Below are 15,167 nucleotides of genomic sequence, written 5' to 3' on the forward strand. Positions count from 1 at the left end.
TTCTCTAGAAACTTTCTGTGCAAGGTCCTCAGGGTTCCTAATGGCTCTAGGTCAGTGGCTATCTTGGATTCTGAGAAATATTCCCCAAAGAGGTGAACCAGGCAATATCTGAGAATTTAGGCACACAATGTCTACTCCTAGCTTCCCTCTGCTACACTGAACCCCACTCTGCCCCACCTCCCAGGTCTCCCTCACTTTGCTGTCCTAAGGTCTCTTTAGCAGTTATTGTTTCTTCCAGTGACTTGGTGCTTGGGGAATGATCTTACTATATATATATCATATATATATATATATATGATATATATATGATTTATCTTTCTAGCTAAACTGTGAATTCTTAGAGGGCCAAATGGGAGGAGGCAGGCAAGAGGTATCCTTAAGACCAGAGCACTTCCTAAATTGAACAAAACAAAACAAAACACCTACCACAGGTAATTCTCAAAAGCCTTTACTGAAAGAAGACTCTCCATGTGGTAGGGAAATCCCTGTTCTCATCATGTCTCTGATTTTACACTTTTTTCCTGAAGTTTCTCACTACGTATTCTCCTTTAACAACCTGGCTCAAGAACGGGCACAGTACAGTTTGCTGCAGAGAACAGATGTGACTAAGCTAAAATGTTCAACAAGACAATAGTAAAGGGAAGGATATAGCAAAAGGGAAATGAATATCAACAGTACCACAGAACTAGATAATCTGGCCTAAAGATATGGCCCTGCTCTTTAGGCCTAGCAAGTCCTAGTGTATAATAGTTGCTCAGTAAATATTTGTTAAGTGAACTAATACCTATCCACAGTGGAATTCAGACAGTGTTCTTCCCTCAAAGGGCTTAGGTTGTAGTGAGGAGACATGTTAAATGGGTAATTTTAATATGATTTTATAAGTTCTGTGATAGAAAAGTATAGTGATGAAAATCATAGACCTAGGAGTCAGACAGCCATAGTGTAAATCATAGGTCCTTGGGCAAATTATTTAATCTTATTCTGTGCCAATTGTAAAATGATGCCGCTACCTTGTATGTATAATATGTATATTATATTGCCTTCCACCAGGATTTGGGGTCATTAGAAGGAAAAGCTTAGATAAATTAGATGGCACCGTAAGTGAGTACTTTTTCCTCTTTAGACTTCAGTTTTCCCATCTGTTAAATTAGGAGTTTGGACTTCATGGACGATCCCTTCCAGCTCTGATATTTTATGTTTTTCCTAGAATTTGGAACTACACCAATGCCAAAGAACATACTAAATCATTTTCTTCTTTTTTCAGTGAAAGGAATCTTCAAAACATCTTGCTGTTAACATTAATTAACCACGTACTACATGCTAACATTTATTGAGTCCTACTACATACGGTACTATGCTAGGTGCTTTCCATATTTTTATTTATTTATTTTAATTTTTAAATTCATTTATTCATGAGAGACACACAGAGAGAGGCAGAGACATAGGCAGAGGGAGAATCAGGCTCCCTGCAGGGAGGCTGATGTGGGACTTGATCCCAGGACCCTGGAATCACGCTCTAAGCCAAAGGCAGACACTCAACCACTGACCCACCCAGGCTTCCATCCATATTTTATTTCTTTTTATTTTATTTTTTTTATTTATTATTTATGATAGTCATATTTTATTTCTAATCCTCACAACAAACCTGAAAGATGAGCCTCATCCCTATTGTGTATGGGCTTTGTTAGATGAAGTAACTAAATTGATTGATTGATTGCACCTTCTTTGTATCAGGCATCACGTTAAATACTAAGCCTACAAAAATAAATAATGCTGACTCTATGTTCAGGGAAGTCACAGTCTATGAAAGGAAACTGAGATGTAACACAGGCAAGGCCCATTCTTTACGCTGCATTGCAACCATACACCTGAGACACCTCTGTTCCAACCTTACAAAGGCTCCACTTCTTAGGATAGGACATTTTCAATCAGGGTTTAGCACAATGTTTAGCATATAGTAGGCTCTCAATAAGTATCTCTTGAATGACTAAAAAATGAATAAATGAATAAAAGCCTTAAAAACCCCATTCCATTTTTCCCTTGGGTATAATCAAGAAACCAATCCAAGGATGCCTGGGTGGTTAAGCGTCTGCCTTTGGCTCGGGGCATGGTCCCAGGGTCCTGGGATCGAGTCCCACATCGGGCTGCCTGCCTGGAGCCCGCTTCTCCCTCTGCCTATGTCTCTGCCTCTCTGCCTCTCTGTCTCTCTGTGTCTCTCATGAATAAATAAATAAAATCTTAAAAAAAAGAAAGAAACCAATCCATTTCATCCTTTCTCACTTCAAGCTTTGCTGGCCCTTAGAGGGTTAAGTATTTCCTATCTCATTCTTTTCTGTAATGCTCTGTTGCTTCTGTCATCTTTTCCCTTCTAAGCTTGCTCTAATAATAGACCAATTATTGAGCACAATTGCATCCTTGGCATTCAGGAAGCAGGATCCATGCATATGGCCAATTGATTTGTTTTTAGTGCACCTACTGTTATGAATAGCCTCTTGGCTTAATCTGATATCAGACTACATCCAATATCTTCCTTTCCACACATCTACTTTGGCCATCAGAATGTGTCAATATTCAAACTCATTTCCCAATAATATGGGTTCCCATCAGTACTCTTTCCTGATTATGAACAATAAAACTTAAGTCTTCTCTGCTTTTTGCCACTACTAGAGCACCCTGTCTCCTTTTCACAATTAACCTCACATGGCTCTTGGATTCAAGGGTGGTGCTGTGTCATCAGAACTGATAAGTTGCCCTCATAGAGATAAAGGAAAGTGAGTAAAGGAGGAAAAATATGTACTTACCTTCTTGAGAAAGCTCTCACTACATTATCCATTTTCAAATAGTTAGGATGAGTTAGGCACAGAGCAAGGGGAATGAGAATGACCTACTTAATTCCACTCTAGCCAGAAATATTCTATTTGAGAATAGAAAAGACTCAGAAGAAGTAAGTACCTTTGGCCTAAAATAGAGAATGCCAGAGATTGCAGTACTTTCAAAGGTTATATATGGTCCAGTGAATCCCAAGCACTAATCTGCAGATCCATGACAGTCTGACATTTTCATCAGACTGTTGACACATGAGAAAAATTATTGCCAACTGACATTTCTTGAGAAAGACTTCTTATGGGGGATCCTTGGGTGGCTCAGCGGTTTAGCGCCTGCCTTCAGCCCAGGATGTGATCCTGGAGTCCCAGGATCGAGTCCCAGGATTGAGTCCCACATCGGGCAACTTGCATGGAGCCTGCTTCTCCCTCTGCCTGTGTTCTGCCTTTCTCTCTCTTTGTGTGTCTCTCATGAATAAATAAATAAAATCTTTTTTTTTAAGAGAAAGATGGGCAGCCCCGGTGGCCCAGTGGTTTAGCTCCACCTTCAGCCTGGGGTGTGATCTTGAAAACCCAGGATCAAGTCCCATGTTGGGCTCCCTGCATGGAGCCTGCTTCTCCCTCTGCCTGTGTCTCTGCCTCTCTCCCTCTCTGTGCCTCTCATGAATAAATAAATAAAATCTTTTTAAAAATTTTTTTAAATTAAAATAAAATCTTTTTTAAAAAGAGAGAGAAAGAGACTATGGCCTTTCTAAATTTTCATTATTTCAATGTTAAAACATCATTTCATTGATGATATGTTAGTGATGATACATGTTATCACGTGGCAACATTAAAAATTGACATCCTTATGTTGGTTCCAAAGTTTTGGGAGAGATTTTACAGAAGTTATGCTAGTCTTTGAGATAGAAATTTTAGGTTGCTATTGTTTTGGTCTAGTGGTTTCAAATTCTGGCAGTGCATCTATATTTCTGGTAGACTTGTTAAAACCATGAATTCCTGGCTCCCACCCCCAGATATTCTGAGTCAGCAAGTGTGGAGTGGGACCCAGGAGTCAGTATTGTTATAAAAGTTTCTATGTGATTCTGATGTTCGACCAGGTCAAGGAACCACTGCTCTGTTTCACCCACTGGTATGAGTAATCAAGGGCATAAGCAATTGAAATGATTCCACTGTGGGCTTATTTCTGTTAGGAACATTCATTCACTTGCAATATAAACCAGAGACCTCCACTAGAGTTTCCTAAGGACCACAGCCTGACAAGTAAAATAATTTAAAAGGCCTACAGGGGCCACACCTAACTTACTTGTCATGAGGACCAAACTGAATGGGTCTATACATAGTATATTCTTTCTAAAGATTTTCTTTTTTTGCTATTTATGATGTTTGTTGACTACATCTGAATTAGAAACTTGGAGAAAAAAATTCATTCATCTCAAGACACTAGCCCTACCTCTACCACTTCATCCTCAACCTTGTCTCATCCTTTACATCCCTCAATTCCCTTTTCCTCAATCTCAAAATGTCTTCATCCAGTCTAGTGGAGTCAAGTTCAATAAATGGTAATTATTACTATTTCCCACTAGAATGTAAACTCCACCAGGATAAGAACTATTAAAGGTTTCCAGCACCTGACACAATAGTTGCTCAATAACTATTTGTAATACGAATGGCTGAATGCCATAAGAAAGGCAAGAAACATGCCTCCACAATTCAGTACTAACCTTCCTATTTGCTTTGTTGAACTGACTCTGGAAATTTAGGAAAGGCATAGAATTTCAACTGGAGAACAGTGAGAAGAATGGGTGGTAAGGGCTGAGAGATCAGCAGGTGCCCATAAATCATGGAATGGTGGTGTGTTTGGAGCCTGGCATGGATGGAAGAAAAGAGAAGGGAACAAAGTGACAGAGTATGGTGCTAGACAGGTTGCATATATGATCCTCAGAAACAGGCACCAGGGTGTGTGTGTGTGTGTGTGTGTGTGTGCGTCCCCTTGATATTTAGTACAGAGCCTGGCAGACAGAGGCTCTTAGTAAATATTTACTGAGTGAATAAGGCTGGTCCCAAACCAAGGACTTTTTATGCCTGGCTGGGGAAAGAAAAAATACTTCTCTGGCTGGGCAGAGAAATATCATGATTAAAATTATATTTTACAGCTGTAACTGACAGGATTATTTAGAAAGAGTATGGAAATCACAGGCATGTCAGACCTCATTTGGCTGCTAATTCCCAATCTCTGTTAACACTGTTACCACTCTTTCCTTCACTCAGCAAGAAATGTCAGCATCATCTTTGCTTCTTCTTTTTCCTTCAGTACCCAAATCTGTCAACTTTATTATAACAGTGGTTCACAGAGTCATCCCTTTATCTCCATCTTCACAGTCAGTGCCCTATTTCATATTATCAACACTTTTTTAACCTGCTTGGTTTTCTTACCTCTTGTATTTCCAAGCCACAGTATCTTTCTACGTGGTTGCCACAGTTTTCTTTCTAAAATGTAGATTTGAGGGCAGCCCGGGTGGCTCGGCGGTTTGGTGCCACCTTCAGCCCAGGGCCTGATCCTGGAAACCCGGGATCGAGTCCCACGTCGGGCTCCCTGCATGGAGCCTGCTTCTCCCTCTGCCTGTGTCTCTGCCTCTGTGTGTGTGTGTGTGTGTGTGTGTGTGTGTGTGTCTCATGAATAAATAAATAAAATCTTTAAAAAAATAAAATGTAGATTTGATGTTAGTCTCCTACTCAGAAATCTTTAATGGCTCCTTTGTATATCCAAAATAAAGCCTGTACTTCTCAGCATGGTATTTAATAACTGCACAGTAGGTATTAGCTTCAATCTGCAGTAAGGAAATTGAAACTCAAAAAGGGAAAACAATTTGCTTAGAATCACACGGGTACACAATGGTAGAATCCAGATTAGAATCCAGGTCTTCTCATATCAGTACTCTAGCCATTATAAAGTATCTTTTAAAGGGGGTTGAAATGGTAGGTATTGCATGTGCTGCTAGAATAGTGGGATGGTGGTTATAGGATCCTGTCTTCTGGGAGGGCATATACTTTGAAGCTCACAGAAATGAGCAAAGATTCCTGTGCTTTGTAGACATAAACAACTGACTTAACCTTTTAGAGTCTCTGTTTCCTCAGTTATAATATAGGCACAAATCCATCCTGACCTTATAGGGTTGTTATGATTATATGAGAGCATGTATGTAAAGGGCTAACATAGTGTTAGGTTCATAAAAGATTCTCAATGAGTGTTATCACCCACCCTCATCCCACACTCCAGTGATCTAAAAACCCATTTAAACAATGAGGAAATAGAATTTAGACAGTAGGGTATGAGATAAGCTGCAAGACTCCAGGTCTATTCCTAGTTGCGGGGTTGGAAATAACTTTTTTTCAGGGTTTTATTCAGGTTCCCTGCAAATGGAAACTAAGGCTAGTGCCCCTTGGGGCAATAGTTGGTCATGTGTATGGTGAGACACCTGACTAAAAAACAGATCTTAAGCCCTGGAGCCCATTATGTGCATGATTTGTCACTCATGGCTAAAGCATTGTGGATTTTTATTAAAATGTAAATGTTTCCTGGAAGAGGTAACATACATATTAACTTCTTGGCCTGATTAACTTTCACTTACCTCTTTCCACAAGTAGAAGTCTTCTGTGCCTCTATGCTTTCTTTAACTCTTTTAAGCAGGGATCCTACCCCCAGACTGTTAAAATCTTTCTGAATATTCAAGGCCCATCTAGGCCGCAACCTCTTCCAGAAGCCTACAGTGATTGCTCAGGCAAATCCTGCCTTCCCTCCTCTGTCCCTCTCCCACAGTGCCAAGCCCTAGGCTCCTGTGGTGAAGATTAGGAAGCGTGAGGCTTTTATGTATGGAGACCTGCCTCAAATTCCAGCTTGTACTTGACTTGTCCCATGACCTTAGGCTAAAAAATACCTTGGCCTCATTGAACCTCCGGTTTTGAGCTTGGAAAAAGTAGGTGAAACCCTTGACTAAAAAGGTGGCAGTAAAAGTGCTCTTATTGGCTCAAGCAATGCCTGCTCTGTTGACTGGTATAGCCCACGCGATTTGTGAATTTGGATAGATTCCTTTCATCGAAGGCAAGCTCCTCAAAACCCCTATTTTCTTCTGCCCAGTTCAGTCCCCTCTTATGTGCTTAATAACTCTGTGTTCACGGGCATCTGGCAGAGCCCTGAGCTGCATTTTCACCGGCCATATAGTTTTTTCACCCAGGTTAAAAGGTTTCAGAAGGTTAATGAGATGCTGGGTAGAAATAGCTTGGCGCTCACCCGCCTGCTGGTGGAGAGCGGAGTAGCTTAGTAACCACACAGCGACCTCTTGATTAGTGCATTAGACGCCTGGGCCCCCAGCGTAGGCAGAACTTCCCCGGATTGTGGGGCGGGTCCCCAGGGCTGAGGGATGCAGCAGAGCGCTTGGGGGTGGGGGGGCGAGGAGCTGGGCCGCCCACAGGGCAGATCACTTATCCCGCCTCCTGGGACCCGTGCACTCTCTGGAGAGCAAAATCTCCCTTACCCTCCCAGGGCTGGGGCTTTAGTCTGGGACATTCAGCGAGACTCTCACTTCTCTAAGCCTGAGGTGGGCGGAAGGGGGCGGTGGGTGCTGGAAAGACAACCCTCTGCAAGTGGCTCCGCTGAGTCCGAAAGGCCGGAAGATCAGCCCTTGCCCAACTGGCGGCTTAGACCTGGCCTCCACTTCTAGTTTCCCACTGCGGGACAGGGAGCCGGGAGGAGCCTAAACTGAGCTTGGGCTCCCGCCCGGCCTGGGCCCGGCCCCCTCCGGTGCCACTGCACTTCCCTCCCTTCCTGGCCCAGCCCCTGGCCCAGCCCCGGCCCTCTACCGCTCCTCTGCACTCCAGGTTGGCGCAAACAAAACCCTGATTGACTGCCCGGAGGGGCGGGCCTCGCTGCCGGGCTGTCTCCTCCCCTTCGCGCCCCGCCAGGGATTTGCCGGGAAGGGCGGGGGCGAAGGGGGACAGACTGGGGGGCCCGGAAAAGGGGGGTTTCATAGGGCCGTGGGAGGCTGAGCCCCCGGGCTTTAGAAGATTGTGCCCATCTTCTGTCCGAAGTCTTGGCTTTCCCCTCCAGGTCGCTCTCCCCAAGCCAAAGTGGGGGACAAAGAGACTCCCGAGGGCAGGGTGGGGTCTCTCATTGTCCAGCTTTTGTTCAGGGGTCCTCAAGGCCACCCCAGTTCCAGGATGCTTGTGAGGAAGAAGGGAGTGGGAGCAAGAAGGGAGTGGAAGACCCAGTGGGGTCTTCCTTGGAAATTCTGGATTGATCAATGCCTTTTTGGAACCTGTGGGGAGGAGAAGGCAGAGGGAACACGATAGTTTGTGGAAAAGCCATTTTAACTCTCCCTCTACCGGGTATCTGGACAAGGAGGACAGGATTCGGTAGTTTGGAAAGGAAGTTAAGGTAGGGAGCAGTGGCTAGAATAATTAGGCGAGTATGGGGAGCAGGAAGGGCTAGGGAGAAGAGCAAGGCTGAAGCGGCTGCCTGTTGAGGGAGGAAGAGGTGGGGGGGAGAAGAGGAGGGGAGGAGAGAGATGACATGGGGAGAGCAGAAGGGGGGGTTGGACGTGGGAGGAGGAGGAGAGGACTCGAGGGACCGTCTGTCGCGGGACAGGCGGGCCAGCTGGGACGCGGAGCCGGGAGGAGGAGGCAGGGGCAGCAGCAGTGCTCGGAGCAGCAGCAGCAGCAGCAGCAGCCGCCGCCGCAGCAGCAGCAGCAGAAACAAGTACCAGCCACACAGCGGCTCCTCCCGCCAGAGCAGCCACAGTCCCCCTGCCGAGATGGCGCTGCAAAGCCTGGCGAGCAAGGAAGCCAAGGGGCCCTGGCGGGAGGCAGACCCGGAACAGCAGGAGTGGGTGGGCAGCCCCAAGCCCGAGCCCGAGCCCGAGCCTGAGCCCGAGCCTGGGCCCGAGCCGGTGCCAGTGCCCCCACCCGAGCCGCAGCCGGAGCCCCAGCCCCTACCGGACCCTGCACCCCTGCCGGAGTTGGAATTTGAGCCTGAACCCGTGCACGAATCCAAGTCCATGCCCACTGTGGAGACCCGCGGCACCGCGCGTGGCTTTCAGCCCCCCGAAGGTGGCTTTGGCTGGATGGTGGTCTTCGCTGCCACCTGGTGCAACGGCTCCATCTTTGGCATCCAGAACTCTTTTGGGATCCTCTACTCCATGCTGCTGCAGGAGGAAAGAGAGAAAAATCGCCAAGTGGAGTTCCAAGCAGGTGAGTGACCCCACGCGCCCCTCCTGGCAAGGGTGTCCTCTGCTCCCACTGCTGTTGACTCCTGACCTCTGAGTCGGAGGCGCCCCTTCATCTTTCTACTTCGACTCCTCCTTGTCCCTTGCCCAAGGCGCTGCTAAGGCGCGGGTTGCAGGACTGTAGGCACACTTAGCTAGGAGACTAGGCACAAGACGTCCCTTAGGTGGGACCTGGGATATTCATTGATCACAGATAAGGAATGAACTTTTTTGCCCTGGGACAAATCCAGGTGTACCTTTTGGTTTTTAAGTATGCTGACCATGTGTAGTGGGGGGGGGGGAAATATTTGCAGATTTTTTTGGAGGCGGGTGCAAAGTCATGGAAAGAGGAGAGAGTTGGGAGGTTGGGAGGGCTTTGAGAGAAATACTGTACTGCGGATCTCCGCAGCAACCCCTGTTCCTATACAGGGAGCAGAGGTGTTTTCTGTCAAAAACACTTTAGGAATCCTGGTGACTGAGTGAAGAGTCAAACACAAGGCAGGCGTGTGTGTCTGCCGGTGTGTGTGTGTGTGTGTGCGCGCGCGCGCGCGCGCGCGCACGCGTGCATGCACGGGCCTCTCTTTGCTGGTGGTGGTTATGGCCCAGCCAGGTCAGGCCGTCCTCTGCTGCTCTGAGGAAGCAAGCAGATCTCTGTGCCCTCTGAGCTGATCTCCAAAGCAAGCAGGGAGTTGGGCTTTGAGGTCTCCTGCCAGAGAAGTGTAAGGCAGCTGGCTTGCTGGCCCCTGAGATTCACTCCACGCTATCCTCAACCTGAGCCGTGGCTGGCACCTGAGCCTCTCTACTAGCCGTGGGAAGCCTCCTTGTGCCTCAGCCAGAATGCTGGCCTCACCTCTCCCACTATTCTCATGGGACTGACTTGGTCTTCTTCCCTAAGACAAGCAGGGCTGGGGGCCATAGCCTTCATTCTCTAGGCCTGTGGCCACAAGACTGCAACCTTGTGTTCTCCTGCATTGAATCTGCCCGTAGGAGTTATACGGTTTTCTCAGAAAGCCAATGGGATGCCCCTCAGCAGTTCTGATGAGGAGTCTAGGGAGAGAGCAAGGGACTTGGGATGCCCTCTCCCTCAAGGCTTGCTCCTTCTGTGGCTCCTCAGGACAGCTGCACTTGCCCCTCACTGCAAGTTGGAAACTCTGAATTTGTGGCTTTTTATAGTGTTGCCCTGGGGCTGAAGGGTTCCCTCTTCTTGCCACCCCAACGCATACTTCTGCTGCCCTCCGTGGGGGCCTCAGGATTATTTATTAAACATAGAAACCTTGAATTCTAGGGTGTCCACCTGTGGATTCCCTGAGCCCTTGAACAGCTGCTCTTACTGCCCCTCTGAACCAAGGACACCCCTCCCCGCTTTTTTTTTAAGTTTGCAGTTTCACAGGGCTACTTTTGGAGAAGAGGATTTGGGTTACCTCTTGGACCTTTTGTGACCCATTGGCACTGAAGTGCGTGGGCCCCACTTGAAAGTTAGAGTGTGCCTCAGTGGCTGTCCAGGATAGAGACGCTAGGCCACACTGATGCCCAAGTGTAGGTGGGGGGGGGGGTCCCTGGACTGTGTGGAACAACTTCTCGGAGTAAGGTCACTGCCACAGTCATCCCTGGGACTACCTTTCCCTTGCTTTGATGCAATTCAGGGGCTCTTGGGAAGGCAGCCAGGGTAGGGCCTCTGGCTGTTGCCTGGGTTACCTAGGAGAGCACCTGCTGAGCATTGCCCTGTGGTTGAAGGCAGGCTATTGGCCTTCAGAGTCAGTGGCAAAGTCTGGGTGAAACTTCATGGGAGGCAGTGGAGGATGGGCTGAAGCCAGGATCTGGCATTTGTGTGGTGTGAGCAGGTCTAGAGCTGGGCCCTTCAGAGTGTGTAATAAAACTTGGAAAAACCACTACTTTACCAGGAAGAGGTTTACTGCTGGGGAACAAACTTCAAAGTAGGTGATCATAGGGGACTCAGGGGGAGGGCTGGCTGGGACTTTCCGGTCAAGACCTCACAGTACAGCTGGGAAGAGGGAGGTGCAGTGGGCTGTGCAGAGGTGTGGCTGGTGTGTACTCTGCCACAGACTAGGTCCATTGAAGATCTGGGTTTACTGGTTTAAATTATGGTAAGTATAGGTCAGGAAGGGACAAAAAGGAATTTGGTATGTCCCCAGGGTCTCAGAATACTTTGGCTTGGGTCCATGCTGTGGTGCATCTTGAATTCATGAAAATTATTTTTGATACTGGATGCTCTTGGGAACACATCAGTTTTTATTTTGAAAAGATAAAGAACACCCCACCACATTCCTGAGCTCCTAGAAAATCTCCTCCTTAGCACTATCTTTCTTGGGCCCCTCAGCTATCCCAAGCAATCATTCAGATCCTGAGATTCCAAATATGCCTCTGCCTCCACACGCTTTCTGCAGTTTACTCAAAATTTCCCAGCAATCTGTGCCACAGCACTGGTGTCTCAAAGGGATAGAGGAAGCCAGTAGAACTTGCTAAAATGTTTATCAGCCAATATTTGCCTAATAGCCATTCTGGGGAACATGGAACATATACTCCCATAGTTAAGGGGGTTGGTGGATTATCCATTTCTATTAATGTCTGACATGCCTTTCAGCTCTAAAAATCTATGAATTTAATGTTTAGAGGCACCCCATAACCCAGATTCTCTTTGGATAAGCCTAATATCTCTATAGTTCTTTTTTTTTTAAAGATTTTATTTATTTATTCATAGAGATGCAGAGAGAGAGAGAGTAGCAGAGACACAGAGGGAGAAGCAGGCTCCATGCAGAGAGCCTGACGTGGGACTTGATCCAGGGTCTCCAGGATCACACCCTGGGCTGCAGGCGGCGCTAAACTGCTGCACCACCGGGCCTGCCCTATCTTTACAGTTCTAAATATCTTTACAGTTCCTACAGTTTGTAGGAAATTTGGGAGTCCCCTCACCCAGACCAAGTAGCAGACAGGACAGGGCAGCCAGGCAACTTGGTGGAAAGTATAGCATGGCTTCTTGGTTGAGCTTTCCTACAAGCTTTGCAAAAAGTATAGGCTCATTTCTCTCCTGATCTTTTCCTTTTCCCCCTTCCCTCCATCTCAGGAACATTTTGCCTGCTATTCCTCCCAGGCATAGGACCCAGGGAAAGTTGACATTTGGAGGAAAGAGAGTAAAGAGGAACAGGTGGCATTGGTTGTGGGTCCCAGGTCATTATTGGAACCCTAAGTGAGTTAGGGCTGGGGCAGGCTTAGGATTGGGATCCCAGGGACAAGGTACACCAAGCCAGAGTTGTTAACATTGGCTCCAAGCTTAGGTCTTTTTAAATGTGCTCCAGAGTAAACCCATTACTCTGCACTTTCCACCTTGACTGCCAGTCTAGCAATGAGCCATAGAATATGATGAAAGGCATCTTTTATTGGGTAGTTTGTAAGCATGGCCTCGTAGGCTCGTAGGTTGGAGAATTGGGCTAGGGCTCTCACCACCCAGGGAAAGGGACAATGGTCAGAAAAGTTTGCTACTGAGCACAAGATAGTTCAGACTCATGGATCACACTAATGGAGACAGAATTTTCTAGGCATGGGGAAAATGGTATACTATGCATTTATACAGAGAGTTCCAAGGATGGGTAGGGTCAAAGGTAGGTTAGGCTATCTTCCTCTTCCCCATCTTAGGGCCTTTCATTGCTTGGTTCAGTATCTCACTGGGATGACCACTAAACTGCTGAGTTTAGGAACCAGGTATTTTTTGAGCAAATCTGCCAGGTCTTGCCTTTGGCTGAAGGCTTTTGCCTACCGTCTAGATAAGCTTGATCAAGTTGGTTTAGAGCCTCAATGGAGCTTTGGGCCAGAGGGCCATTGGTCAGTAACTCTTCTCCCTCCTTTCCACCAAACTGGGCTCCAAACTAGGACCTTGACTCATATTGGAAGGGATGAGGACGAGAGGTTGGGGTATTTGGAAGCCAAACAGGGGGATGTTTGTTTTCGCTGGAGTAGCTGGTTGAGGCTGGATCCCTGGCTCACTGTCCAGTGGCCTCAAATGCTCATTCTAAATATAAATCTGGACCCTAAAGGGCTGGTGATCTCAGTAATACCAGCTAGACAGTGACTAGGAGTTCAACAACTTGTGCCCCTGACTTTCTCTCTGACTTTGAGCAGGTACTTTACTTCTCTGTACTTTAGTCTTTCTATCTGTAAAATGAGGGGGTTTGACTAGATGAAGTTTATAGCCCTGCCATTCTATTCTTCTAGAATTATGTGACATTCTATTCTTAACTATTTACTTGGCACACATTTTGACTCATTCAGATAAAATGGAAATTTGTTAATCTGCCCGAATGTAAGTAGAGACAGGTTGGGAGGTTATTGGGAAAAAAACATATAGATATTATTTTCCTGAGAAAATATGTACATATGTCATATGTACTTAAAGATTATATGGCTGCTTATATATCTCACCGTGATTGAAAAGATCCACTCCTTTTTACACAGTGTGTAAAGGCTACTCTGGATGGACAACTTCTTCTCTCAAAATGCCCTGCTCAGTATGGAACTGGGCACCCAACAAAATTCCCTCAATTTGGCTGACTGCAGGCTAGCAGAGTGGGTCTGTTTCCCAGCATTTGAGCCTGTTCCTAAAGAGCATTAAACTAGAAGCATTTCCTTAAGCCTCAGGTTGGACCCTTCTTTTGAAACTCAGTTTCCCACATCTCATTCTCATTTCTCAGAAATGCATGATTATGACCTTGGTTTGCTGTTACTTCAGGAATGAAGAGTAAACCAAGATCCCTAAATGTGACAGAGTTGTTTTCTTCAGGGGGCTTCAGACAGGGCATCTTTATAGCTGGATTGGGGCTGCTGCCTGGGTCTCACTGTGGTTGGGTGTGGAAGGACTGCTGTTTCAATCCTAGAGGAGACCCTCTTGGGTATTCATTCACAATTACTGGTCAACTTCAGCTTCACTCAAGGCTTAGCTGAGAGTATGGCTACTAAAGTAGTAAGCATAGAGCTCTCTCTCTCACTTTCCCTAAATTTATACTTGCTTGTCACTGGAAACATTTCCTCCAGTGCCATAAAGAGTAAACAAGCAGCTGGACTATCAACATTTGCAGAAATATGTAAAGGATGCCATTTTGACCTTTTGAACAGACCAGTTTCCCAAGAGGGTGTGCTGCTTTTACCACCAGCATCTTTTTGTTTTGTTGCCTTTTGAAAAGAAATGATCATTCACTCTTTTCAGATTGTATAAAAGATGGAGTGAACTTTCTTGCCTTGAAAGAAACTGTCTCACTTGGGATTCAATGATCAAATCTTAGAGAAAAGGCTTTATTCATAACACACACACACACACACACACACACACACACCATACAACTCATCTGAACCTGTGGATTATGAAAGAAATCTTTACCATCTGTTTATGGAATCATGTTAAACATAATAGAGGCTTCTGTAGGGGTTATGGGAGACTAGCACAGAGGGCCCAGAATGAAAAACTTGTTAGGTGAGGGTGATGGAGAGGATATGGACAGCTTGATCCATTCCTCTTGGCCTGGACCCCTTTGTAACTTCCCAACACTTGAGGTTGGAAACACTTGTTATTATAAGTTTCTTTCTGCTTCCATCCTTTCCCCTATCCTGCATCAGTCTTGGTACTCAAAGATTACTGGGAATAGGGTTTAGGACACTCCAGCCCCCTCCCATTTTAGGAATGACAGAGGACTAAGCATAAAGATATCTAATTACTGTGCTGTAGTTACTAATGTAAAATCACTTGGCACCAATTAGTGAGTGTCGAATGTGGCCTGTTTGGGTGGCTTGAGGAAGTACATGCCTCTTCACTCTGGTAGTCTTACCTACCTTATCTTCTATTGCTCCAGCTTCTTGAGTTGACAGGAGACAAGGGATGAAATTGGTTGTCCTAACCATATTTTCTTGGCTTCTTCCATTTTCATGGTGCATTTGTATCACCTTTGATTGATATGCTATCCCCTTTCCTCACAGTATTGTTATCTCTCTTCTTTTTCTTTCTTTTGCTCAAAAGAATTTAAGATGTTGTACAGGTCCAACTCCAGCCTGGATCTTGGCCCATTTCTACACATCCCACAGA

The 15,167-nt window shown here is 46.1% G+C and overlaps 1 protein-coding gene across 2 annotated transcripts in view; it reads left to right on the forward strand.

Annotated features, from left to right (window-relative positions):
• The first annotated feature begins 7,503 nt into the window (after window positions 1–7,503).
• Window positions 7,504–15,167, forward strand: part of SLC16A2 (solute carrier family 16 member 2) — a 118,210-nt gene continuing 110,546 nt past the window's right edge. Inside the window, exon 1 of one of the 2 annotated variants that reach the window (XM_025987805.2) lies at window positions 7,504–9,068. In XM_025987805.2, coding sequence (XP_025843590.2) covers window positions 8,387–9,068 — 682 coding nt within the window. In that variant the 5' untranslated portion in view covers window positions 7,504–8,386. The remainder of the gene's footprint in view (window positions 9,069–15,167) is intronic. The other variant, XM_072743573.1, reaches the window with a different exon arrangement.

This window comes from Vulpes vulpes, chromosome X (assembly GCF_048418805.1).
Source record: "Vulpes vulpes isolate BD-2025 chromosome X, VulVul3, whole genome shotgun sequence".
NCBI classification, from domain to species: Eukaryota; Metazoa; Chordata; class Mammalia; order Carnivora; family Canidae; genus Vulpes; species Vulpes vulpes.